This window comes from Nematostella vectensis, chromosome 11, assembly GCF_932526225.1.
Source record: "Nematostella vectensis chromosome 11, jaNemVect1.1, whole genome shotgun sequence".
NCBI classification, from domain to species: Eukaryota; Metazoa; Cnidaria; class Anthozoa; order Actiniaria; family Edwardsiidae; genus Nematostella; species Nematostella vectensis.
This window is the reverse complement of record NC_064044.1, coordinates 8,165,914-8,191,036: the sequence shown is the minus strand read 5'-3', so window position 1 is coordinate 8,191,036 and position 25,123 is coordinate 8,165,914. Positions and strand designations below refer to the sequence as shown.

At 40.7% G+C, this 25,123-nt stretch overlaps 1 protein-coding gene and 1 pseudogene across 2 annotated transcripts; both read right to left on the bottom strand.

Annotated features, from left to right (window-relative positions):
• Nucleotides 1-1,211: 1,211 nt before the first annotated feature.
• Nucleotides 1,212-6,413, bottom strand: LOC5518379 (annotated as a pseudogene).
• Nucleotides 6,414-10,079: 3,666 nt separating this feature from the next.
• On the bottom strand, nucleotides 10,080-25,051 carry LOC5518440 (long-chain-fatty-acid--CoA ligase 1). Of its 2 annotated transcripts, none has more exons than XM_048733929.1 (20): nucleotides 24,934-25,051; nucleotides 24,318-24,501; nucleotides 23,289-23,397; nucleotides 22,710-22,982; nucleotides 22,147-22,319; nucleotides 21,749-21,781; nucleotides 21,630-21,681; nucleotides 21,084-21,160; nucleotides 20,562-20,639; nucleotides 18,212-18,294; nucleotides 17,515-17,649; nucleotides 15,687-15,741; nucleotides 15,288-15,383; nucleotides 14,015-14,176; nucleotides 13,652-13,768; nucleotides 13,163-13,216; nucleotides 12,043-12,132; nucleotides 11,612-11,713; nucleotides 11,131-11,202; nucleotides 10,080-10,677 (listed from the first exon to the last, which is right to left on the bottom strand). In XM_048733929.1, exons 2-20 carry the CDS (start codon nucleotides 24,477-24,479, stop codon nucleotides 10,537-10,539), a joined length of 2,064 nt encoding a protein of 687 aa, XP_048589886.1. In that variant the 5' UTR covers nucleotides 24,480-24,501; nucleotides 24,934-25,051; the 3' UTR covers nucleotides 10,080-10,536. The 2 variants fall into 2 exon arrangements, with proteins under 2 accessions (XP_048589886.1, XP_048589887.1); XM_048733930.1 differs by lacking the exon at nucleotides 24,934-25,051 and adding an exon at nucleotides 24,705-24,839.
• Between the last annotated feature and the right edge of the window lie 72 nt (nucleotides 25,052-25,123).

Genomic DNA, 25,123 nt, shown 5'->3' with positions numbered 1-25,123 from the left:
CGAGCCCATTTAACCGACGTGACTTTTGTTTCCCTCAAGTAATTTTCTATATATTCCTGTACTTTCTATATACTCGAAAGTATCTTGCCTCTTCAGGGAAGAGAGACCAAATTACTGCAGTCGTTTGTTTTGCTTTACTACTTGATTTTTGTCTTATATACTAACAAATGTCATAATCCGTGTAACATACACTTCAAAGAGTCGCGCATTATGCCTTTTCGCACTCTTGATAACTTTTTACTGTTCTTTTTAGGTTTCTATTTGAGGCCCAATTCTAGATTTGGCACTCATGTAATGTGTCGGAGATTTATTCCCGTTTAACCCGGCAGATACCTTTAATTTCTTACGTAACTAGACCAGAAACAGAAAAAAAGTGAATCGAAAATCAAAAAAAAAAAAAAAAAGGCTAAACCATACCAAACGCAAAAACAGAACATTTTCCCATTCAAGCCATTTTATTTAGTCTAAGTATTGCTTTCAAGCTTTAGAATAGATGAGTTTATATTAAAATTGGGGTTTGTCAATTTAGGTGATATTATCATGAACCTATATCTGTTTACCCCTCTTGCTGTTATGAGAATATATATTCCCAAAAAGTGAGAATATATATTCCCAAAAAGTGAGAATATATATTCCCAACAAGATGGTCATTTCATATTAAGGAAATGTTAAAATACCATCTTTTTTCGATATGCTACCTAGGAATGCGCACACCCCTTCGGTCAATTTTGGAAACGCGCCTGGCATTGTCTGATTTCAATGCTGTTTTATGTATCAAAACTTTGAGAAATGTCTTTGTTAATTAAGGTGAACGCTGGCAACTGAAGCTGAAGTGGTCAGGGAAAAACGCTTTTTCAAAGTAATTGATGAAAAAAAACCCTGATATTTTGACACATGAGGGAACCAAGATATTCAAGGGGTAGGGTTTGTGTCAAAGGCACACCAGGCCCAAAGGAGAGGGAACCTATATATAAAAGAAATGGCGTGAGGTACATTTGGGAATTTTAGCTACATATATATTTCTTTTTCTAGCTACATACATTTCTTTTTATAAATCGGATAATTTGAAAAGCAAAATCGTAAAAGTTTTATGCCAAAAATACCGCTTGACCCATTGAAATCATGATATGTTTGAATCACATCACTTTTTCACGTCAATTTGTTTGCTAGGAGGACCGAGAGAGCCTGTACTGACAGAGATAACTCCATACTTTACCAAAAGGAAATTCATTTTATTTGGGTCGAAAGCGAGTATTACATTTCCTAAAGGACCATGCTACAGTGTAACCTCACAAGGAATCATGGTACCTCTATTTAACAGACACCCTAGATACCGAGCTACAGTAAACCTCTTTAAAACGGACACATTAGGGAACATGCTACAGTGTCGTCTCTATGAAACGGACACATTAGGAAACATGCTACAATGTTAACTCTATAAAACGGACACACTAGTGACCGTGGTTCAGTGTCAGCTCTATAAAACGGACACACTGGGACCGTGCTAGAATGTTAACTCTATAAAACGGACACACTGGGACTATGCTAGAATGTTAACTCTATAAAACGGACACAAAAGAGACCGTGCTACAATGTCTACCTCATAATTATATTAACTTCTACAAAGCTAGTGATGCGATGTCAACTTTCTTATCTGAGATCATTATGGTATTGATTTAGTTAATCTGAGTTTGGCTTCTACTGGGTGAGACTTGCTTAACGTTAAAAAAGCTTGCTACGCAGGCTTTAATTTAACATGATTCTGACTGAGACTAGAACCCCACTGCACTTTGTTATATTTTCATAGTTTGTAAAGAACGCATCTTTCTAATTAACGCCTTCTATCTATTGACCCCCCTCCCCCCCTCATACCATCGAAATTTAATTAACGCCCCGGGCGTTCATTAGATCATTTACGGTACGTGGGGATGAAAGAAGTAAACCAATCAGGGTCCACATGTTGATCACGTGGCAGGTGTCATTGATGATCTCCTGTTGTAGTAACAGAAGTAGGTGTGGGCGTAGGCCATACACCCAGTCAGCCACCCCCGCCACACCCTCACCCTCCCCCTCCCCCACCGCATCCTCCGCCACCCCCGCCACATCCTCCGCCACCCCCGCAACCACCGCCACCGCCATCACCACCACCACCATCACCACCACCACCAAAACCACCACCACCAAAACCACCACCACCGCCAAAGCCACCACCACCGCCAAAGCCTCCACGACTAATATAAGACCCTTCGCCAAAGCCATTAACCCAGTTCGCCCCGGCGACTGTAACAGGCATTTCAATGCCTCCCCCAGCGTAGGCGAACCCCCCATCGCCCCAGTCTTCGGCCATGCGTCTCCGTTCATCATCTTTTGCGTCATTGTTTGTCGATTTATTCTGAAGCCACCAAGAGGTTTGCCAATCAGTTGAAATGAGGCCAACGTCTGGAAAGGAACGTATGAAGGCGTTAGCAAGGGAAGAATCATTTGCGAAAACCCTACCCCATCCCTTTGCTATTTGTTATTCTTTCCATGGAAAGGACAACACCCATTTGGTGGCCATGTTTACCTAGATTTTTTTTGTAAAATTTCAAGTCGAATATATGTGAATGAAAAACAACTAATGCCAGTTCATTATACTCCTGCTCAGTCCCGACTTACAAAAGGCATATACTCCTATAGTTCAACCAAGTAGCTTCCCATCAAATATTTAAAATAAGTATCAGTATTTCATTGTGGATGTTTTTTTTTATGTTTTAGATATACGTTTATATTTTCAAATGTAAACATTAACAAAGGATTGCGGCTAGTTGATTGGCTAGTTGATGCTCTTTAACATCAAACCATTTACCTTCTCCCCAGGTTTGGCCGAGTCTGTTCAAGTACCCGATGTCGTACCACGTGACAAAGCTACAGCCATTGTGATACAAATACGTATTGGATGGAACATCTTTACAGAGATAGCCAGCGGCCAGCATGAATGGCAAATCTGACCGACCAACAGCAGAGTTTGCTCGGACACTAGGAGCAGCGGAACACATAACTGGGGCAGAAGTGTTTCCTCTTATAATTCTTGGATTATATGGTCGACACAGAATGTGAAGTATCGAGACAGCAAATGCGAGGGCAGTGCATTGTGGGAGGAGATCAGTTGCACCGGACGTTACCTTCACTTCACCAGTTTTGACGTTGATTTGTAAAACAAGCTCGGTGGATTGTCCACTAGGGGCAAGAGCGAGTTCAATAAGTCCTTGACGGTACTTTTTGACCTGGCACCAGCCTTCATTGCCGTCTCGAAGACTAAAGAACTTCAATCCCAAATATGATTGATCTTGTTCTATCTTGGTTCCCCGGATGATATGTATCACATGCTTTCTGAACCACCTTCCTAAGCAGATGCCAAAATCTTTATCTCGACTGCGTATTAGCATGGCTCTTGTACCATCGTTCGGCCGAAAGGTCACGTGATTGGCTCCATAGTCGGACAGAGAGCTAGAGTCAGGAATTGTGGCCGGGTCTACAGTGTGCGCGGACGCAACTAGATCACCATACATATCAATGATCTCAACAGCAGACAGGAGGCTTTCGGTTGAGTGGACTACTTTGGCATTAAACACTTCATTCCCGCGGTGATCAATGATCGTGCTAGTTGCAACTTCTCCCGGCAGGGTTGCCCTTGCAATTAGTTGCTGGTATAGCATCAGAGTTTTTTGGGTCAAGACGTAGGCGACATGTGGCGAATAAGTAAACTCTGATTTTAGTAAGACCTTCAGCTTAAAGTCGCGCACCACTGGTGGATTCTGGACGCGAAACGCGATCTCCGCTGCGCCACTGTTTAACTTTACTTCAAGTGGAGCAGCCTGCTCAAGCATGACCCCCTGCAGACTGTCTGCGTAGGGGTTTGAGTCCACTTCTACTACCTCGGTCTTAGAGAACAGGCCTTTAAGCAGACCAGCTGGCTTTAGTTTGAACTTGATATGGTTGTTTTCACCAGTATTGCAAGGTAGTACCATGTATGGAATCGACGTACTGGCTCGTTCCTCGCCCCCTTTCAACACATCGCCATAAACATTATTGACCCCGCGAACTTTGACTTTGTACTTCTTCTGCTTCGTACCATGAACAATGATTTTCATAAGCGCCAGTTCATAGTCCATAGTCATAAGCGCATTAAAACGCCCAGCCTGTGGGGGTGGTATTGGGGGGAGTGGTTCCCCCCTGTACATTGTTCCAGGCTTAGCGAACACCAGTCCAGCTTTTTCCCACGCCAACCTTGTCCGCATCTCGGACTCGTAGAGGAAAGCTCCAGGCACCCGACCGGTCTCCGAGTCATCGTGGCTCAGAACTTTCCCCAGAATGCTTATCATGTCGTCCCTATAGGTCAGCGGATTAAGCTGGTGCGCATGCCAAATCAAGTCGAAATCATAGCACGGGACTGCAAAGAGCTCGGGGTTAGCTTTTTTGATCTGGATATGCTGCTCATACCTCTCTAAGGCTGCCGTCAGGAAAACTGGATCTCTGTAATGCGTCAAAGAAACGTTGTAATAAAACTTACTCTGTCGAAGTGAGGCCGCGCAAATGTCATACTGTAGCTTCGATGTGTAACCGCTGACAGTTTTCGTGGCATGGTAGTCAAAAGGCTCATCTGGGTGCCTTTTGTTCCAAAGCTTTCTCCCTCGATGCAATAATGAATCACGCGGGCTGTAAGGGTCGAACTTGTGGTTAATAATTTTCCCAACTATTCTTTCGCAGTCCGCATGATAACGGACTGGGGCGAGCATGTGTACATGCCAGACCCAGGCCACGTCGAGCGGAGCGCTTAAGACTGACAGAGGAATGTGCTCGTCGGTTAAATCACTGGCCAGCGGTAACCAGAACTGCTCATATCGGCGAATGGCATTCTTCAGGATCTCGCCGCTGACCAGATCAGGGTTGTCATCAACCAACTTAAGAAAGTCCAACTCGCTTTGGGCAGATTCTATCAATAGCTTTCTTTTCCATCCATCGAAAAGATTGTGTCCTGAGAAGTTCATGCTCTACAACGAAACAGGATGCAAAAATTCGTGACCCATATCCTTATCAGACCATGAAACACTACAAAGAATGTGTGCATGTGGGAAAATGGGGGAGACGGGGGTGGTGGTGGTGGTGGGGGGGGGGGGGGGGGGGGGAACTCTAACTCTCCCAAACTCGGAAAAGCTTCTAAGATCGCCAAAGAAGTGCATTTATAAACTCCCCTCCCCCTACAACTCCCTCAGATAATTTTTGTCTTTTTGAACTGTTGGACGGATGTCATAGAGGAGCTTTATGCATCAGTGCAACGAGTCAAAACACTTATAACATTCAAAACAGTATTTGAAAAACGAGGGCAATATCTTTGCTTTTTAAAATCTTTTATAATAAATTGAAATAATCTTATCCTTAACTAAAAAACAAACTGATTATCGACTGTTAAATCTTTAAGAAGAATTAAACTATCCCAAATTTTGAACTTTCAATTTCGTTGGGGAATAAAGCATGGAATAATGATAATTGAGATGTAAATATTTTTCGAAACAACGCACTATACTACACAGAATTTTTGTTTGAGCACGCATAATATGCTTTTTATACACAATGATGGTGTAGAATGTCGCATGATTTCTGCTTCTACTCAGATTTAGAAGATTTGTTAGCAGTATGCGAATTTCGAAACATCGGCGCTGCATCGTGCTAACGAGCACGGCGTTGCTAATTATGTGCTTTGCGAGACTCCCACCTCAATCTACAGATTGATTGTGTCACGCATCTCTTTATCTCGTCAGATCAAAGAAAACTTACCTATACGGGCTAAAACATAGTTTAGATGGTTTCTGATTTTTGTGGTGGTGTTGATTTAGACGTCAATACTCTCACTTTTGTTACTCTCTAATTGGTTTGGTTAGCGAGCGCAAGTCCTTTTTTTTACCATACCAGTCAACGGCCGTTTATTTTCTTAATTGGCTAAAAGAGCCTGGAGCGAGCACAGAGGAAACCTGTGTGATAATCTAAATCTTCAGTGTCCAGAAATCTTTTTTTAATGGCGATCCGCCATTCCTGCACGTTAACTTGGAAATTTCTCGACTTACTCTGTTTTAAGAGGAATAATCGAATAAAGTGGACACTTTCTAATATGTTATGTTACATCCTAATAAGAAATTGGCCGAGCGAGCATGAATATTGAATTTGTTTGATATGTGCAAAATAGCTTATCCCAGTAACGCAGTTGAAATAACCGGACTCTCATGGGGGACGCCATCTTGGATGTCAACTCAGTTTTATTGGTCAGCGGTATGAGTGTGCAAGGGCGCTAGGATATTACAGCAGTAACGGTAGCTTTCAACTAATTGCAAGCGAGATAAGCGTTTTTAACTGATTAAATACTAAAGGAAGTAATTGTAGGCAACATACTAATCACTCGCCCCAGCCCCACTTGACTCACAGGCAAACACAGGAATCCAATAAATATTCGGCAGAAACGAGAGGGAGGGAGGAAGGGAGGGAGGGAGGGAGGGAGGGAGGGAGGGAGGGAGGGAGGGAGGGAGGGAGGGAGGGAGGGAGGGAGGGAGGGAGGGAGGGAGGGAGGGAGGGAGGGAGGGAGGGAGGGAGGGAGGTCAAATGACATCGGATTCAATTATAAGGTGGCCTGATCAAATGACAACTGTTCAGGTCAAATGACTTCTGATCCAATGAATTTGCTTGCCCGATCAAATGACATCCGATGCGACTTTCTATCCTATTGAAGCAATGAAACTGTTCAGGTCAAATGACATCTGATCCAATGACATTTTTGTCCTGATTCCCCCTCCATATGGACTAGCCATCGTGCTCTTCTTTGGCGAATTGCGACCAGCCAGAGTTGTATTAAAATGACATCAGACTTCATTGACTCAAGTTGAAATTATTTTTTGGCAGAATGCATGTGTTGTTGGGTCCTGTCCACCTGATAACATTTGCCTGGCGAACTTCGAGACGGTCAGCTTCTCGTTTACATGTCCCAAAAACTCTTCTACATGCGGTAAGAGAGAGGATTTCCAGAAGGAAAATTGGGGATTCCAAAGTTGAGGCCATGGAACAGAAGTTATGTGAGGGAAGCGGAAATGTATGCAACGGTAGTTTTCTAAGGACAAAATAGCCATATCCTCTTTAGCCATGTTGTAAACTTGTGTGCCAAGTCCATTTCCTTTGAACTGTCGCTTTCCTTTCATTTCTTATGGGAATTTCCCCACTTATTATTTTTTTACTTACAACACATATAATAACTTTCGTGGTTTCTCCTTGTGACTCGAGTCCATGTGCAAATGGTGGTACTTGCAACAACAGCGCTGACAACGTGAATAACACATGCACCTGCCCTGTTTGTCTTAAGGGAGTCCGCTGTGAGATGAAAGGTAAGCAAAGTGGTATGATAGTAAATCCCGCTAAAGTTGTTTAATTTTCAATTCAAAGTGGAAAACATTTACTTCGTTTCCAATCACGCCATCTCAATCCAATACGCTGACCAATCAGAGATCACAAATGAAAAGCTCAGGTTTTACTATTGGTAAGGGTTGTAAGCAGCCTAGTCCCAGTCGTTCTAATCGGGTTCCTGTGGTTGGGTTTCCTGTGGATGGTAAGAATTGTGACGTCACAGGAAACTATCTCGTCCCAGCCCCCAGGCTATCTCATGGTTCATTTCCAAGCACTGGAAACCCGGAAGGAACGCCTGGGACTACGCTGGGTTGTAAGAATATTAAAAGAAAATGGTAGAAATAGAGCTTCTTGGTGATGGATGTTTTTGTTTTATTTTAGCTTGCAGGGCAGTCGGCCTCCAGGATAAGAGTATTATACCGGACAGCAGCTTTTCAGCCACGTCGAGATTTAGTCGCAAAACCTTCGCTTACAATGGTAGACTCTATGGAAAAAATCCCTATTGGGCGCCGGGTAAAAAAGTGTGAATGAGTTTCTTCAGGTTGACCTGTTACGAGTTCGAGTCATTTGTGCCGTGGCGATGCAGGCAACATGCTTGGATAGTTTTCAAGCGTGGACAACTATATACAAGCTGTCCTTCTCCAATGATCATAGTAACTGGAGAGTATATCGGGAAAACAACGCCGAAAAGGTACAAGGAAGGCTGTGGTATAACATACATTTGTACCACGGTGAAGTTGTTATGTTCACTATACCATTATTTGCTCCATATTTGACAATTAGACTACGAGTTTTCTATGAGTCAATAGATAGTCAACGAGGCGCGTAGCGAGAACGAGTAGTCTAATTGTTTTAGTATAAATCCACTCACATACTACCTTCAAATAAATGACTCAGTAATAAGTAACCGCTTTTGTCGACAGCAGGAGCGTAGCCAGGGTTGGGCCCAGGGTCCCCCCACCCTTCTGTATGAGACGTTATCTAAAATACATGAGAAAATGCCTTGAAAGGGCCTTTTGGGTCCCGTCCTTATAAAAATCCTGGCTAAGCCGCTGGACAAGATTGATCCTTTTCCTATTCAATCTCTTGCAGGTATTTAATGGAAACTTTGACACATCAACTGTGGTGAAAAACTACCTCGCTGATCCGACCAGCACCAAATTTGTCCGGTTTATAGTGGCCGGGTACTTTGTTCGGCCGATAATGACGGTGGAGCTTTACGGGCCTACACCATAGGTTAATGGACACAATTTGCGATACAAGTAATACTTGCTCCACGTGTTGTACTAACACCACAGTTGCTTGCGTAAAGATGAGAATATCAGGCCCGTACCAAAGGGGGGGGGGGGGGGGGGGTGGTGCAGGCCGGAATAAAGCACACGCTAGATCACTCTGGATTGTAGCCAAATCCGACAATATACGTCCCGTGGAGATACTGGAAAGTCATAGAAAAAATCCCAAAGTCATACAAAAAATCCACCACTCTATCGGGGGTGGTCCGATTTTTATCAGAGAACTCCCCCCCCCGGGAAAATTAGGACCACTTTTTTGGATTCCGCAACCCCCCCCCCCCCCCCCCCCCAAGAAAAATCCTGGGTACGGACCTGAATATTCTGTGTTTTTATAGTCGCTTTTTATCAATGCTTCGCACATTGCTCTCATATGTGTCCCATATGTGTTGTATACCCTAACAAAACACATCTCTTATGTTCCTTTATTTATGATTGGAAACCTCATTAAAGGGGCTATTCCCGTGTGCAAATGATGTTGAGCGGACCGTAGACAGGGAGGAGGGGCTAAGGCGAGCCACACCCCCCTTCACTCCCAATGGAAGCTGGGAGCTGTGCAGTGGTGCATGGACAAAAGCAGGAAGCGTTTTAATGTAGTTCCACAAACGCAGCATAATGTAAATAGTGTGACAAGAAAAGATGGATAGTCCCTATCCAATCAATATCAATGTAAATAAATTGTGTGACAAGAAAAGATTTTCAGACTCGTTGTACACTCGCGCATAAGAAATAGTAAAATTCACCTCGAAAAAAAAAACATGTATCCGCAAGGAAAAGCGGGTTTGGTTGTTTCTTGGTTAGTTACACGAAGCTCTATTTTCAGCCGCACGTACCGCGGGCTCACAGAAACGAGGTGGAAATCGAGACTAGCAGTTACGCAGCGTGGCGCGTTTTCTTCAGCAACAAAGGATGTCGGGATGTCGTGGAAAAAAGTTTGTACTGGCATAGCTTTCTTCGGGGGCGTAGCTGTGGGAATGACTGCATTGAATGGATGCATGTATCTCTTTTCAAAACAATAAGACACTATATACGTCATACTCTGAAAGAAAATACCCATAGAGCAATGGCTCTTAGATTCATTAGTAAAAATAAGTTCATTGAAATTTCCGCTCATATGGGTACGTCGGGAGACACGGCTAAATACAAGCACAATTATTCCCCTTAGGAGTCAAGGGTTGTCACGTGATAATGCGAGCAATTCGAGATTTGCACCATGCGGCGGGAGAGTGGGGGATGAGGGGGGGGGGGGGGGTTAAAATTCAAAACTCAACAACATGGAGAGTTGAGGGAAAACAAAGATACTCACGTCACATTGAATGGGAAAAACACAAGAAATATGTCATCGAAAAGCTATGAAGGGATCGTGCATGTAATTCACTTGAGATATTTATTTTATTATTATTTTTTGGGTGGTATAATTTCTTTCGAAATACATTTTTTGGCAAATTTTCATATCGGACTTTGCTTAGATCACTCCACCAAATTCAAGTCAATCAGGCGACATTTATTTGATGGACAATCAGGTCTCTCTTTCGCTTAATTTTGTCTCTTACCCAACTACGTGTGTACCCTATTATTTCAAAAACGTTGAAACTAGTAACAAAGCAGTATGCAATCTGAGCAAAGCTAGCACACAAACGAATGGTGCCAGACGCGCGATCGCATCATCCAATCTCTACACGCTTTGTGGCGTGTCTCGCATCAAAATTATTCTACCCTCTTTCTGTTGTCATGTTCTATTCCTGTATACGAACGTATAGTATTATTATGCTGCATGTTTAATTCGCCTGTGTTTCCCTATCTACCTTCTTCCTGTAGTCTTGTTTTATTCCTTTATACTGTCGTATAACTTTTCGAAGGTATCCTTGAAGTGCGCCTGGATGACAGGGCGTTTGAATTTTAGCGTAGGGGTCAGGAGGCCGTTGTCCACAGTGAAGGGATCGGGATGCAAGTAGATGTCTTTCACCTGCAAGCAAATAATGATAGCAAGAGCTTAGGGAAAAGGATTTGCCCATGTTTCTTACACGGCCTACCCTGTCTAATAGCCTTTGCTATTTGTGGGCAAGATAGATCTACATAAGTACGTAGTAGCATAACAACATGAATAAAGTCATCTAGATAACGGGCCCCCTCGGGACAAGGCAAATATCTCTTGTAGATGAGAGCCTCTTTATAACGGACACCTTCGGGACCATGCAAGTATATGTTGTACAACAGAACCTCTATAAAATGGACAACCTCGGGACCAAGCAAGTGTCTTGTGTACAACAGAACCTCTACAAAACGGACACCCTCGGGACCATGCAAGTATATGTTGTACAACAGAACCTCTATATAACGGACACCTTCGGGACCATGCAAGTGTCTGTTGTACAACAGAACCTCCATATAACGGACACCCTCGGGACCTGGCACGAACCTGCTGGAAGGAGAAGAGTTTCTCTTTCTTGCCCATCGCCGACATCTCTTCCAAGATGGCCTTACGAACTTTCTATTGGCAAAACACATAGACAAGTTAACTTTCATACTAATAAACAGTTCTTCCCCCTTTGGGGCAATGAATTTGAGGCCCCTGCAATATAGTTTGAACTTTAAGATCCAGCCCCTAAATCCCTCTATACCTTCCTCACCCGTCCCTTTGAACGATCGTTGCCGCCCTTGCCGCCAATATTGCATAAATCGCAGAACTTGAAGAACTTGAATCGCATAACTAAGCTAACTGGTAGTATAATGGTTGAGTTTTTTTCGTAGGTGATGGGGGGGGGGGGGGGGGGTTGTTCTTTTGGAAGGAAGGCAATTTCATTTTTTTTTTTGGGGGGGGGGGGGGGTAACAGGCTCGTGTCTACTCTGCCGCTGTGTATATGAATTCAACCCTTCTACAAGTTTAATTTGATACCTACCTCGTTGTTGCATAAGGCTTCCATGTCCCCTTGCACTTCGTTCTTTTCGGTCCACTTCTTTAGTGCAGTTTCCTCCGGTACAACTACACCGACGATGCACGACTAAAACCACAGAACCATCACTGACCAATGGCAAAATGAAACGAGGACGCACAGAACTATACTAAAATTACATGGGTATTTTTCGGAGTCAAGTGGTATTAAGTGCATAGTCTCATTAAAAAATAGGTAAAATAATGGCTCCAAAGAAAGATAAAACCTCCTGCAACTTTTTCCTTGAAAGGGCTGTTACACGGTAAAAAAAAACAGTCAGGGCTACTTAATGACCTTTGTTCTTTCAGATGAATGCAAAATCATGGTTCTAACATCTCACATCTAGCGAATGAGAAGGGACGGAACCTAGTACTTTTATTTTTTGATGATATTAGTACCTTTCTGCTATCGCCGTATACGAAGACTTGATGCACAAGAGGACACTGCATGTAAACTGCTTCGATCTTCTCTGGAGCAATGTACTCGCCCTGTAGGATAAAATGGAAACGATCACCAAACAGTATTACACTTCCACCGGGGTCACCCGCTTAACAATGCCTCAAGACTATGCTTAATAGGAGAGAAGCGAGAGGACAAAACGGAAACGATCACCAAACAGTATTACACTTCCACCGGGGTAACCCGCTTAAAAATGCCTCAAGACCATGCTTAATAGGAGAGAAGCGAGAGGACAAAACGGAAACGATCACCAAACAGTATCATACTTCCACCGGGGTAACCCGCTTAACAATGCATCAAGACCATGCTTAATAGGAGAGAAGCGAGTCCTGAGGCGATAGTGTGCAGGTCATGCTTCTCGTGAAGTCAAAAGTTTCAGTTTCAGTTTTAATCTTTGTTTATCGAGGGTAACTTATTTAACCCAATATACAGTTTTCTCACATATGGCCCTCGGTTAGTAAGCACTGTCACTGGGGGGGTCACTGGCAGAGGGTTTATTGCGTCACCAGTGGTTCTTTTACGTTCCTTCGGTTCAGGTTAGTGTTGTACAGCTTAAAGAGACGGGACCTCCGGTTTAGTGTCCTTATCCGAGAAGACTGGAACACGGGAGAATAAAATCAACTCACTTGTGACACAAATTCGAATCAACGCAGGAACTCGGAAAAATCCCCAGTTTGAGCCAGGATTCGAACCTGGGCCACAGCGGTGAGAGGCCGGCGCGCTAACACACTAGGCCACCTGTGCTTCCATGGACACGAAAAGTCCTAAAACATATCAACATATAGCCGGAAAGGTGATAGAATTGCAAAACGCAGATGCATGCCTGCATTATGTCGGAGGGAAGAACATCCTGAATGTTACTGGAAGTCGGTTATCATCAGGGACATTCGCCGCGCTAAAACTGAGTAGACCTCGTAAAAGAATTCACCACAATACAGCTGTTTTGCCGCAGTAGGAAGGGTCGACCTCAAAATTTTGGCTGACGTTATTCTAAGTACTGCAGTTTGCGGTACTTAGTCATTCTTTAGCAGGAAATAAAAATTATTTAAAAAAAAGTACCTGAGCTAGTTTAAAGATGTGCTTCTTTCTGTCAATCAATTTCAGTGTTCCATTCTGAAAAAAGAACGTTAGATTCAACGTTAGATTTCGAGGAGAGAACAAAAAAAAGTCTGAACTGGGAATCGAACCCTGAACCTAGTGGTGAGAGGTACTAGAGAGCGACGCTCTGAAAGTAGGCCAACCTGGCAAGCCAACCAAAAGCAATCCTAGACATGCAAAAGGGCAGATAAAATAACCTAACAACCATTTTAAAGCAAACTTATGTTTGAGGATTTGCTTATATTTCTTTTGGCTTGGAGATTGATTGCAATTTATCAGGGTCTTGGTGTATAAAACAAACTTTAATTCCCTTAAGAAGTATTTTTCGGATAATTCTTCAAATATGCTATAATCAACACTACTATTTCAAGCTGTTATTGAAATGTGCTTCTTGTAAGTTGGGTGCTGTATCAGGGCGCTACTGCCGTAATGACGTCATAAATGGTTTACCTCGGTCCATTCCCCCACATCCCCAGAGTGCAACCACCCATCCTCGTCTATTGCCTCACGGGTCTTCTCAGGGTCGTGTAGGTAGCCTTTGAACACATTCGGCCCATAGAAGCAGATCTATCACGCAGGTAAATTTAAGGTTAATTTAATGTGAACATATAATTGTAATTTTGAGTGGAGGACAGAATCAGAAACTCAGGACAGTGAAAACTCACTATCAGTCTCTGTGCACTTCCTAAAGCTACTGACTCTTATATCTGAGATATAGCAGGCCATGAAAGATGGGGGGGAGGGGTGGAGCACAGCAGTGGTCCACCTCCTGCTACGGCCATGTATATATTGCTCTTTGTAGTGTTTCCTTACCTCGCCCTTGCCATCCTTAGCAAAGTAGTTCATATCCGGGACATCAACAAGCTTGATCTTGGTGCAAGGCATCGGGGGGCCCACGTGACCAAACGTGTGATCACCCACAAGCTGTATGGTGGCAGCAGCTGTCGTCTCAGTCTGGCCATAACCTTCAAGAACCTGAACACAGCGAGACCAATATCATGTTTTAATAAAGAGGTTATAAATCCATAACCCTAGAGAACCTGGACACAGGGAGACCAATATCATGTTTTAATAAAGAGGTTATAAAACCATAACCCTAGAGAACCTGGACACAGCGAGACCAATATCATGTTTTAATAAAGAGGTTATAAAACCATAACCCTCGAGAACCTGGACACAGGGAGACCAATATCATGTTATTATAAAGAGGTTATAAAACCATAACCCTCGAGAACCTGGACACAGCGAGACCAATATCATGTTTTAATAAAGAGGTTATAGCACTATGACCCTCAATAACCTGACACAGCAGGAAAAAACTCATGTTACTATAGAGAGTTGATAACAACATGACCCTCAGTAAACTGGACAAAGCAAGGCCAATATCATGTTACTATAGAGAGATTATAACACCATGACCCTCAATAACCTGGACACAGAAAGGCAAAACTCATGTTACTATAGAGAGGTTATAACACCGTGGCCCTCAATAACCTGGACACAGCGAGACTAATATAATGTCATTATAAACAAGTTATAGCACCTTGACCCTCAATAACCTGGACTCAGCGAGACCAATATAATGTCATTATAAATAAGTTATAGCACCATGACCCTCAATAACCTGGACTCAGCGAGACCAATATAATGTCATTATAAACAAGTTATAGCACCATGACCCTCAATAACCTGGACACAGTGAGACCAATATAATGTCATTATAAACAAGTTATAGCACCATGACCCTCAATAACCTGGACACAGCGAGACCAATATAATGTCATTATAAACAAGTTATAGCACCATGACCCTCAATAACCTGGACACAGTGAGACCAATATAATGTCATTATAAATAAGTTATATCACCATGACCCTCAATAACCTGGACACAGCGAGACCAATATAATGTCATTATAAACAAGTTATAGCACCTTGACCCTCAATAACCTGGACTCAGCGAGACCAATATAATGTCATTATAAACAAGTTATAGCACCATGACCCTCAATAACCTGGACTCAGCGAGACCAATATCATGTCATTATAAACAGGTTATAACACCTTGATCCTCAATAATCACTTACGTGGCATCCTAATGCTGCCCTAAGGAAGCTCATGACATCATCACGTAGGGGAGCAGAGCCAGAAATCAGGAAGCGCACCCTACCCCCCAGAGTGTTCTGTGGAGCACAAACATGATGCTTTAGTGATCCTAATACACTAGACTGCATGCTTTAAAATGGGGCATGGGCCATGGTCTAAGCACTAGACCCCTGCACTAAAAATGCAGGGGGGGATCCAGAAGTTTAAAAAAGGGGGGGGGGGCGGAAGCAAAAGTTGCAAGAAAGGGGGGCAGACTTTTTGTTCTTCTGTATATTTCCTTATATTTCTTGTTATTTTTAAGCCAAATGTCTGAAAATAGGGGGGGCAAGGACCCCCTCAGCCCCCTTAGATCCGCCCCTGCAATGGTTTTTTGTATGTACCTGTATTTTATTAAAGACAAGGTAATCCCATATACTGTTCTTTCTTACAATATTCCTATTAAGACAAAAAAAAACATTATACATTAGAATCCTGAAGCAACTAGAAAAGTATAGTAGCCCTCAGGATATAAAAAATTTGCAATATTTTCCAGCTATGTGGTAAAGTAATCCCAAAGGCTACTCCATTTGTATCTACCCCCACCCCGCCTTCCACACACACACACACTCCTACTTCTACACTAAGAAATTGGCTTGACATAAAGGCATGGACAAACTATCACAAAGTGAGGTTAGAAAGCAGTTTCATCACTTGTGCTTACTTGAGGGTAAGAGGGTTTGTATGTGACCCTTATGGACCCGTATGGACCACACCCATGTCCTACACCAAGCTGTACAATGACCACACCCATGTCAATTCCCTACCATGATCACACCCAAGCCCTTCCGTGAGGTCATGACCACACTCATCTACTACCATTACCTTGCCCAACCCCAGCCATGGCCTCACCAAGCTGTACCATGAACACACCCAAGCCCTACCTTGAAGCTATAACAACACCCATGCCTTATCATCGTCACACTCATGCCCTACCATGGCCACGTCAATAATCTTCCATGTACACGCCCATGACCTACCACAGGGGCCTGGTCACACTAAACACTAATAAATAGACATGCCTGTGTCTACACATGATGGAACACCTAACGACACTCTATCTTCAATGCTTGTACATACCTCTCAACCTAACGACACTCTATCTTCAATACTTGTACATACCTCTCAACCTAACGACACTCTATCTTCAATACTTGTACATACCTCTCAACCTAACGACACTCTATCTTCAATAATTGTACATACCTCTCAACCTAACGACACTCTATCTTCAATACTTGTACATACCTCTCAACCTAACGACACTCTATCTTCAATACTTGTACATACCTCTCAACCTAACGACACTCTATCTTCAATACTTGTACATACCTCTCAACCTAACGACACTCTATCTTCAATACTTGTACATACCTCTCAACCTAACGACACTCTATCTTCAATACTTGTACATACCTCTCAACCTAACGACACTCTATCTTCAATACTTGTACATACCTCTCAACCTAACGACACTCTATCTTCAATACTTGTACATACCTCTCAACCTAACGACACTCTATCTTCAATACTTGTACATACCTCTCAACCTAACGACACTCTATCTTCAATACTTGTACATACCTCTCAACCTAACGACACTCTATCTTCAATACTTGTACATACCTCTCAACCTAACGACACTCTATCTTCAATACTTGTACATACCTCTCAACCTAACGACACTCTATCTTCAATACTTGTACATACCTCTCAACCTAACGACACTCTATCTTCAATACTTGTACATACCTCTCAACCTAACGACACTCTATCTTCAATACTTGTACATACCTCTCAACCTAACGACACTCTATCTTCAATACTTGTACATACCTCTCAACCTAACGACACTCTATCTTCAATACTTGTACATACCTCTCAACCTAACGACACTCTATCTTCAATACTTGTACATACCTCTCAACCTAACGACACTCTATCTTCAATACTTGTACATACCTCTCAACCTAACGACACTCTATCTTCAATACTTGTACATACCTCTCAACCTAACGACACTCTATCTTCAATACTTGTACATACCTCTCAACCTAACAACACTCTATCTTCAATACTTGTACATACCTCTCAACCTAACGACACTCTATCTTCAATACTTGTACATACCTCTCAACCTAACGACACTCTATCTTCAATACTTGTACATACCTCTCAACCTCTGCTTTTTTGAAGCTCAGAGCAGTATTGAAAACGAACTTCTTTATGGAGCTGGAGGAGATTTCCTTCATGACCTTGTCATAGACTCTGTTCAGCACTCTTGGTACAGATATGAATACTGTGGGTCTGTCAAACACCCAGAAAAAATAATATATAATATATAACATATAATATACATATTTAAAATATAATAATATATAACTATTAAAAGGAATAGCTGATCTTCACCCTCACTGAATCAATGATATTGAGTGAGGGGCACAGTAAACATAGTCCACTTAAAGGCACATGAAGGAACACAATGTGACAGATGCAGAACCTTAAAAAAAGGCTAAAAAAAAATGAGAAAAGGGGTGACTTGCCCCCCTTAAGAAATTCCCCTAGATCTGTCCATGGTTTTCCCCAAGGAAAACAATTTAAAACGGTGTCTTATTGTAGAGGGACGAAAACTGGATAACCTAACAAAGGGATAAACCTATTTTAATAAGTTTCAAAAAGTTGTTTTTTTGTGGAAAGAAGAAAATTGGAAAACACAGGAGAAAGTCAACCATTGGAACAAGGGATGAAACCCATTAAGTCAACTTTGTGTTAAAACTTGAAACCCAAAAGACACAGGCACTGCAGAGTGACGCTCTACCTCATGGGCCACTCAGGCTCTCCATAAAAGCTTTAGGATTACAGTACTTACTTTAGTTCTTGCAGATCTTCCATTATCTTCCTAATATTTCCACCAAAGAACCCAACTTTGCCTCCATACATAAATATCATCAGCTAAAAAAAAAAACACACATCACAATCACTGTAAACAACTTTTATTTTTTCAAAAGACAAAAAAATTATTTCCCAGCACCGACAGATGCTAAAGGGCATAAAATCTATTTTCAATGCAAAAGGAGTGTATTTTTGTAAGCCACTTCATCCAACAAGATACTGTAAAATTGTGAAGTTATTCAGGGGTTTCATTAAGACCCAGTGGCCAGCAGAAATGCCAGCTACTTTTTTCAGAGTGCCAGCTTCTTTTTTACAAAAGTCGACTAATGTTCTAATTGAACTAATATCCTCCATCCCCTACTTAACGATTTCCACCACCTACTCTGAAACTTAATGAAACCCCTGTAATTGTTCAACTGTTGATGCAGTCATGGCTATACTTTGTTCTACTGTTGTTGTAGTCATGGCTATACTTTGTTCTACTGTTGTTGTAGTCATGGCTATACTTTGTTCTACTGTTGTTGTAGTCATGGCTATACTTTGTCCTACTGTTGTTGTAGTCATGGCTATACCATACTTTGTTTTACTGTTGTTGTAGTCATGGCTATACCATACTTTGTTTTACTGTTGTTGTAGTCATGGCTATACCATACTTTGTTTTACTGTTGTTGTAGTCATGGCTATACTTTGTTCTACTGTTGTTATAGTCATGGCTATACTTTGTTCTACTGTTGTTGTAGTCATGGCTATACTTTGTTCTACTGTTGTTGTAGTCATGGCTATACTTTGTTCTACTGTTGTTGTAGTCATGGCTATACTTTGTTCTACTGTTGTTGTAGTCATGGCTATACTTTGTTCTACTGTTGTTATAGTCATGGCTATACTTTGTTCTACTGTTGTTGTAGTCATGGCTATACTTTGTTCTACTGTTGTTATAGTCATGGCTATACTTTGTTCAACTGTTGTTATAGTCATGGCTATACTTTGTTCTACTGTTGTTATAGTCATGGCTATACTTTGTTCTACTGTTGTTATAGTCATGGCTATACTTTGTTCTACTGTTGTTGTAGTCATGGCTATACTTTGTTCTACTGTTGTTGTAGTCATGGCTATACTTTGTTCTACTGTTGTTGTAGTCATGGCTATACTTTGTTCTACTGTTGTTGTAGTCATGGCTATACTTTGTTCTACTGTTGTTATAGTCATGGCTATACTTTGTTCTACTGTTGTTGTAGTCATGGCTATACTTTGTTCTACTGTTGTTGAAGTCATGGCTATACCATACTTTGTTTTACTGTTGTTGAAGTCATGGCTATACCATACTTTGTTTTACTGTTGTTGTAGTCATGGCTATACCATACTTTGTTTTACTGTCGATGCAGTCATGGCTATACTTTGTTCTACTGTTGTTGTAGTCATGGCTATACTTTGTTCTACTGTTGTTGTAGTCATGGCTATACTTTGTTCTACTGTTGTTATAGTCATGGCTATACTTTGTTCAACTGTTGTTATAGTCATGGCTATACTTTGTTCTACTGTTGTTATAGTCATGGCTATACTTTGTTCTACTGTTGTTATAGTCATGGCTATACTTTGTTCTACTGTTGTTATAGTCATGGCTATACTTTGTTCTACTGTTGTTATAGTCATGGCTATACTTTGTTCTACTGTTGTTGTAGTCATGGCTATACTTTGTTCTACTGTTGTTGTAGTCATGGCTATACTTTGTTCTACTGTTGTTATAGTCATGGCTATACTTTGTTCTACTGTTGTTGTAGTCATGGCTATACTTTGTTCTACTGTTGTTATAGTCATGGCTATACTTTGTTCAACTGTTGTTATAGTCATGGCTATACTTTGTTCTACTGTTGTTATAGTCATGGCTATACTTTGTTCTACTGTTGTTATAGTCATGGCTATACTTTGTTCTACTGTTGTTGTAGTCATGGCTATACTTTGTTCTACTGTTGTTGTAGTCATGGCTATACTTTGTTCTACTGTTGTTGTAGTCATGGCTATACTTTGTTCTACTGTTGTTGTAGTCATGGCTATACTTTGTTCTACTGTTGTTATAGTCATGGCTATACTTTGTTCTACTGTTGTTGTAGTCATGGCTATACTTTGTTCTACTGTTGTTGAAGTCATGGCTATACCATACTTTGTTTTACTGTTGTTGAAGTCATGGCTATACCATACTTTGTTTTACTGTTGTTGTAGTCATGGCTATACCATACTTTGTTTTACTGTTGATGCAGTCATGGCTATACTTTGTTCTACTGTTGTTGTAGTCATGGCTACACTGTGTTCCACTGATTCTGTATCATTACCTGAGCCAATCTTTCATACATGTGTGCTAGTGGCAAGTATGAAATATGTACATCATCATTGTCCACACGGATCCCACACTGAAACAAAAGAACTTGTCAATATCCAGGACTATAGCAAAAAAAGGGACATTAGGTAAAACAGCTTTGACTAAGACAATAATGATCATGATCATAATCAAACACAAAAAAAAAATGTACTACAATTAATAACTTTTTCTTAATCACGACTGACTCAAGTACACTGGTCAACTCATGCTGGTGGCTATGGCCATAGGGTGGAGAGGGAAGGGTTTTAGAACCAGTAGTGAGGGGTGGGTACTTGGAACTGTGAAAAAAACACGATGAAGGAGAGGGGTCCAACAGAGCCAAAAACTTCCAAACAAAATTGAACAATCGACAATTCAGTTTCATTAAATCTTAAAACTCTGACAGTATTTGAGTATTCTGATAAATGGTAATAATTGCAATGCTAAACTTGTTGAGTGTTTTTGAGAAGTGTTGACAGTGCTTCATTTTCCCTACCTTTTTAATCATCACACAGAGGCCTGTGAGCATAGCAACAGCATTACTATGGGTGATCATAGCACCTTTGGGATTCCCTAAACATCAAACAGCAAAGCATTTTAAGATCACTTTTCATTATACTGGGTCATCCAGACATGAAATCCAGATCTGTTATAAACATACCTGTCAACCTCCGAAAATCTTATGGCTTTAGATCTCTTTTAGGGGAGGGGTGGGGTATATTAATTTTTGTGGGGAGGGGTAGGTATACCTTCGCAGGCATTTGCCATATAGAAAACTCTCGCACACAAATCCACTTATACATAGATCTCACGAGGGTGTTAAATAAATTCTGATACGTAAGGAAATTATTGTTTGAATTATTTTAATAAGAAGTGGGCAAAAAGTTGATTTTCTATAGAAAAATTTTTCAAGTGATAAAAATCACTAAAAAGCAGGAGATTTGAGTGCTCCACGTGTGAGAGCGGGAGAATATGTCCAAAATCTTGAGCCTCCTGCCTAATGCGGGAGAGTTGACAGGTATGTATAAATACTGTGCTGTACCTGTGGTACCACTGGTGTAACACACAACAGCTAAGTCATCTGGCTTGGGAAGCTGAAACGATATAGATAATCAATACTGGAGTACTAAATATTTTTCAAATGCACTTCAAAATAGTTACCTTTTTTTCATAAGGGTGTGCTTTACCCATAGCCTAAAAATAACAAAAGGGCAAAATATCACAAACAATATTAATAGCAATAATAAAGTGGGAATAGGGGGAAAGGGCTCCACAAAATTGTCCTTTTCTAATAGGGTTAATGGATTAAATTTAAAAAAAATACAATATGAGTCTTTTTACAAAGTGTCTTTAGTAGATCATGTTGTTAATGTGGCAATAGTGCTATATTTACACTTGGAGGGGAACCTGTGAGAAAATCTCAGAATTATAATTTGGCCAAATTCTGAAGCAAGATGTAAAAAAATTTGATTTTTCAAAACCTGTGAAGAAGATGTGAAATTCACAGGCTTTTTTACAGGAAAATCACTGGCATATCCATTCATGTTTATGTTATTTACCTCCACGTCAGAAAATGATATGATCTTGATTCCATTTCTTTCACCCTCCTGCTTTTCCTCACTTGTAACATCTGGGTTTATCTTGATAATGAATTTGAGGGTTGGACACTGGTCTGCTCGTTGTAGCAGTAATGGAATTTTTGCTGCATCACACACTACCATAGACATTTTGGCTTAAAACAATCAATAACATAAACAAAATTAAAATAAAATATCAATTAAAAATTAAATATAAATTTAATTGTGGGTTTCACATGCTGATAATTTCCTTTCTTAATCACATTCCCGATAATTAGTTCCCAAGAGTATATCTGATGTAAATTGGTAACATATTATATTGTCATTTTTAAAAAAGTGGGTCAACATCAGCTTATAGCCCTAGGGGATGCTTACATTAGCTATTTAACATGATGAGATCCAAATTTCATACCTCAGAAATATCAAAGATATATTTATAAAAAAATACCTGACCCTGAAATATGATAGAAAACTTATCAGCCAGTTTTAAACCCTATGATTTTTTTTTTTTTTTTTTTTTGCAAAATGGATTTGATTTATCCTACCTTGGTTGATAATAAAAGCACAAGCATCAGGACCGAGCGTGTCGTACAGTGGTGTGATCACCTTGGCATGCATTGCACATGCTTGCTCAATTAAGACCCACTCGATCTTATTGGATGCATATACACCAATAAAAGTATCTCCTTCTACATCATTGCTTCCTAGCTCTTGCAACCCAGAGCCCACATTGCTAGCTCTGTTGAGGACCTCATTATATGTCAACCACTCGTAAGGACCACCTTCAGTGACACGATGACCAAGACATGGCTTATCCCCTGGAAAATAGTTATCATTATATCTTATATTTTATCGGTAATAACAATTTTCATCTAGTTACAGTACTAGGATTAACGGGGGAGCTTGAAGCATAGCTCTTTTTATGCTCATCATTCATATTCACAGTACCAGCATGCGAAGTACATTAGTCAATAATCCAAATGCAACAACCACTCATATCTCCTATACCAATTAATCATAATATCATTCTTTTATTATATCCTCTAATATGATTAATAAAAATATCAGCCAATAATTTATCATATCTTTTCCCCTATTAAAACAAGAGAGTATGAAGACCCCACCTGATATTCTTGCACCTCTTAAAAATACTTCATGTGTTGTACGACAGTCTTCAAACATGTATGCTGTCAACTCTTCTGACATTGCACTTCTCCTGGCATAGTTATCTCCCTAAGAAATATTCAAATGGACATTAAGGAGGCCGGCTAGTTGTTTGGGTAACACAGGATCCCTGCATAATACACTCTTCAAGATTTGTTAATCCAAGATGATGCCAGTTCACATGCAAAAGGTTGTATCTTCACTAAAGCAGTCCTTTGAAGCTAGAATTATTTGTTTGAATGGCCAATTACGGTATATCTGATCTTGAATATATATGGCTTTAGCGTATTATTATCAACCATTCCCTATTATTAAGTGTTCTTTGCAGGTGTGGGGCTCAAAAGAATTTTTACAACTGTTTGAAGTCAGCTCCATTATAATAAATACAGCTTCTATGGGCAGATACAGGGGTTTAAACAAAAGGGGAGAGGAAGGAGCAATATTCCTTTGCTGATGTTATCAAATTAAACTTATATAATAATTAATTCATACAGCTATTTTTAATTCAAAAGTCTGTAAAAAAAACAAGAGCAACTAACCACAATTTCAAAGACAAGTGAAGTGCTTTAATTGGGCACAATTTCTAGCAAAGAACTAGGTAAAGAAAAAAAAGTTCCATGTCCTATCAACACCATGTCTGCATTTGACACATTGCCACATGATTTGATTGACAATTGTCATAAGATGGTTACATAAGAAATCAGATGAAAATTTTTATATACATTTAACAAGTATTTTTGTTTTTATCACAATTGTGTATATGAAAGATATTAAGGAACAGAATATAAACACTATTAATTACTTAAGCATCTTCTTTTTTCGGGGATTATGGCCTCACAAAACTCCGCATCATTATATCTAAGAAATTCATTATGCAATATTCCAAGGGAGTTAAGCTAATAAAACAAACATCAAAACTGCTTTAGTTTGCGAGGAATCCAATTATATATTACACTAACGCATTATTGTACGGTATAGTAATTACTCACCGGTATTTCTATGCTTTGTTTGTGCGGGTTCACTGGACAAGCGCTTTCTGATGGTCGGGTCGCCATGTATAATAGAGAACCTACGGCCACTGCCCCCAAACCAGCTAGAACTGTGGGGTCGCTAAGATATTTTAAAGCTTTTTCGGCTGTCTTGTCCGCCATCTAAATTGAGACCTTCCAGGACCTGGGTGAACAAATAATGATTGTCAACGTACTGCAAGGAGAGATCATGCGGACTTTGTCCTTTGCTCTGCACTACTAATAAGGGGTTTCGTGAGAAATCGCGTTAGGTACAAACTCTAGTTAGGGTCGGTAAAAACGTCATGACATTTAACTTTCTATTTTGCCAGATTTTCTGAGAAGCGATTATTGTGGGAAAGCCTGTACCTGGGACAGTCCTGAAGTCTCATCGCGTAGGCTTCGCAAAACAGCAAAATGGTCTACCGTAAGATCACGTGTCCGAAATTAGTTTTGGTAAATAGAAACCATTTCCAATTCATAGATCACATGGACGATCACACATACAAATAACACGAAGGGCGCCAAAATTAAATGGGAGACCGATTGACCTGTGCTACTTCATAGACATAATCAATTTTGTTTTGGGAATACTTACGTAGTAAATTCTGATGTTCTTGTTGGAGAAAAACGTGTTTGGAGTGACTGAAAAGTTATGTTTTGAAGTCCAAAGTTCTAGCCTGGCCAGACTTCGAGAGGGACTGGGAATAACACAGGCCTACCGTAAAAAAGTATAGCGATCCTACTTTAAACAATCCTATTTCAAAATCAGATTAATTAAATTCCGA

Excerpts from the sequence above, each read along its gene's own strand:
- LOC5518440 (XM_048733929.1), bottom strand. The coding sequence starts at position 24,479 with ATGGCGGACAAGACAGCCGAAAAAGCTTTAAAATATCTTAGCGACCCC. Across the intron at positions 15,384-15,686 it reads TTGTCTTTAATAAAATACAG|AACACTCTGGGGGGTAGGGT; the intron begins GTACATACAAAA and ends TGTGCTCCACAG. Across the intron at positions 13,217-13,651 it reads ATGTGGGGGAATGGACCGAG|AATGGAACACTGAAATTGAT; the intron begins GTAAACCATTTA and ends TTCTTTTTTCAG.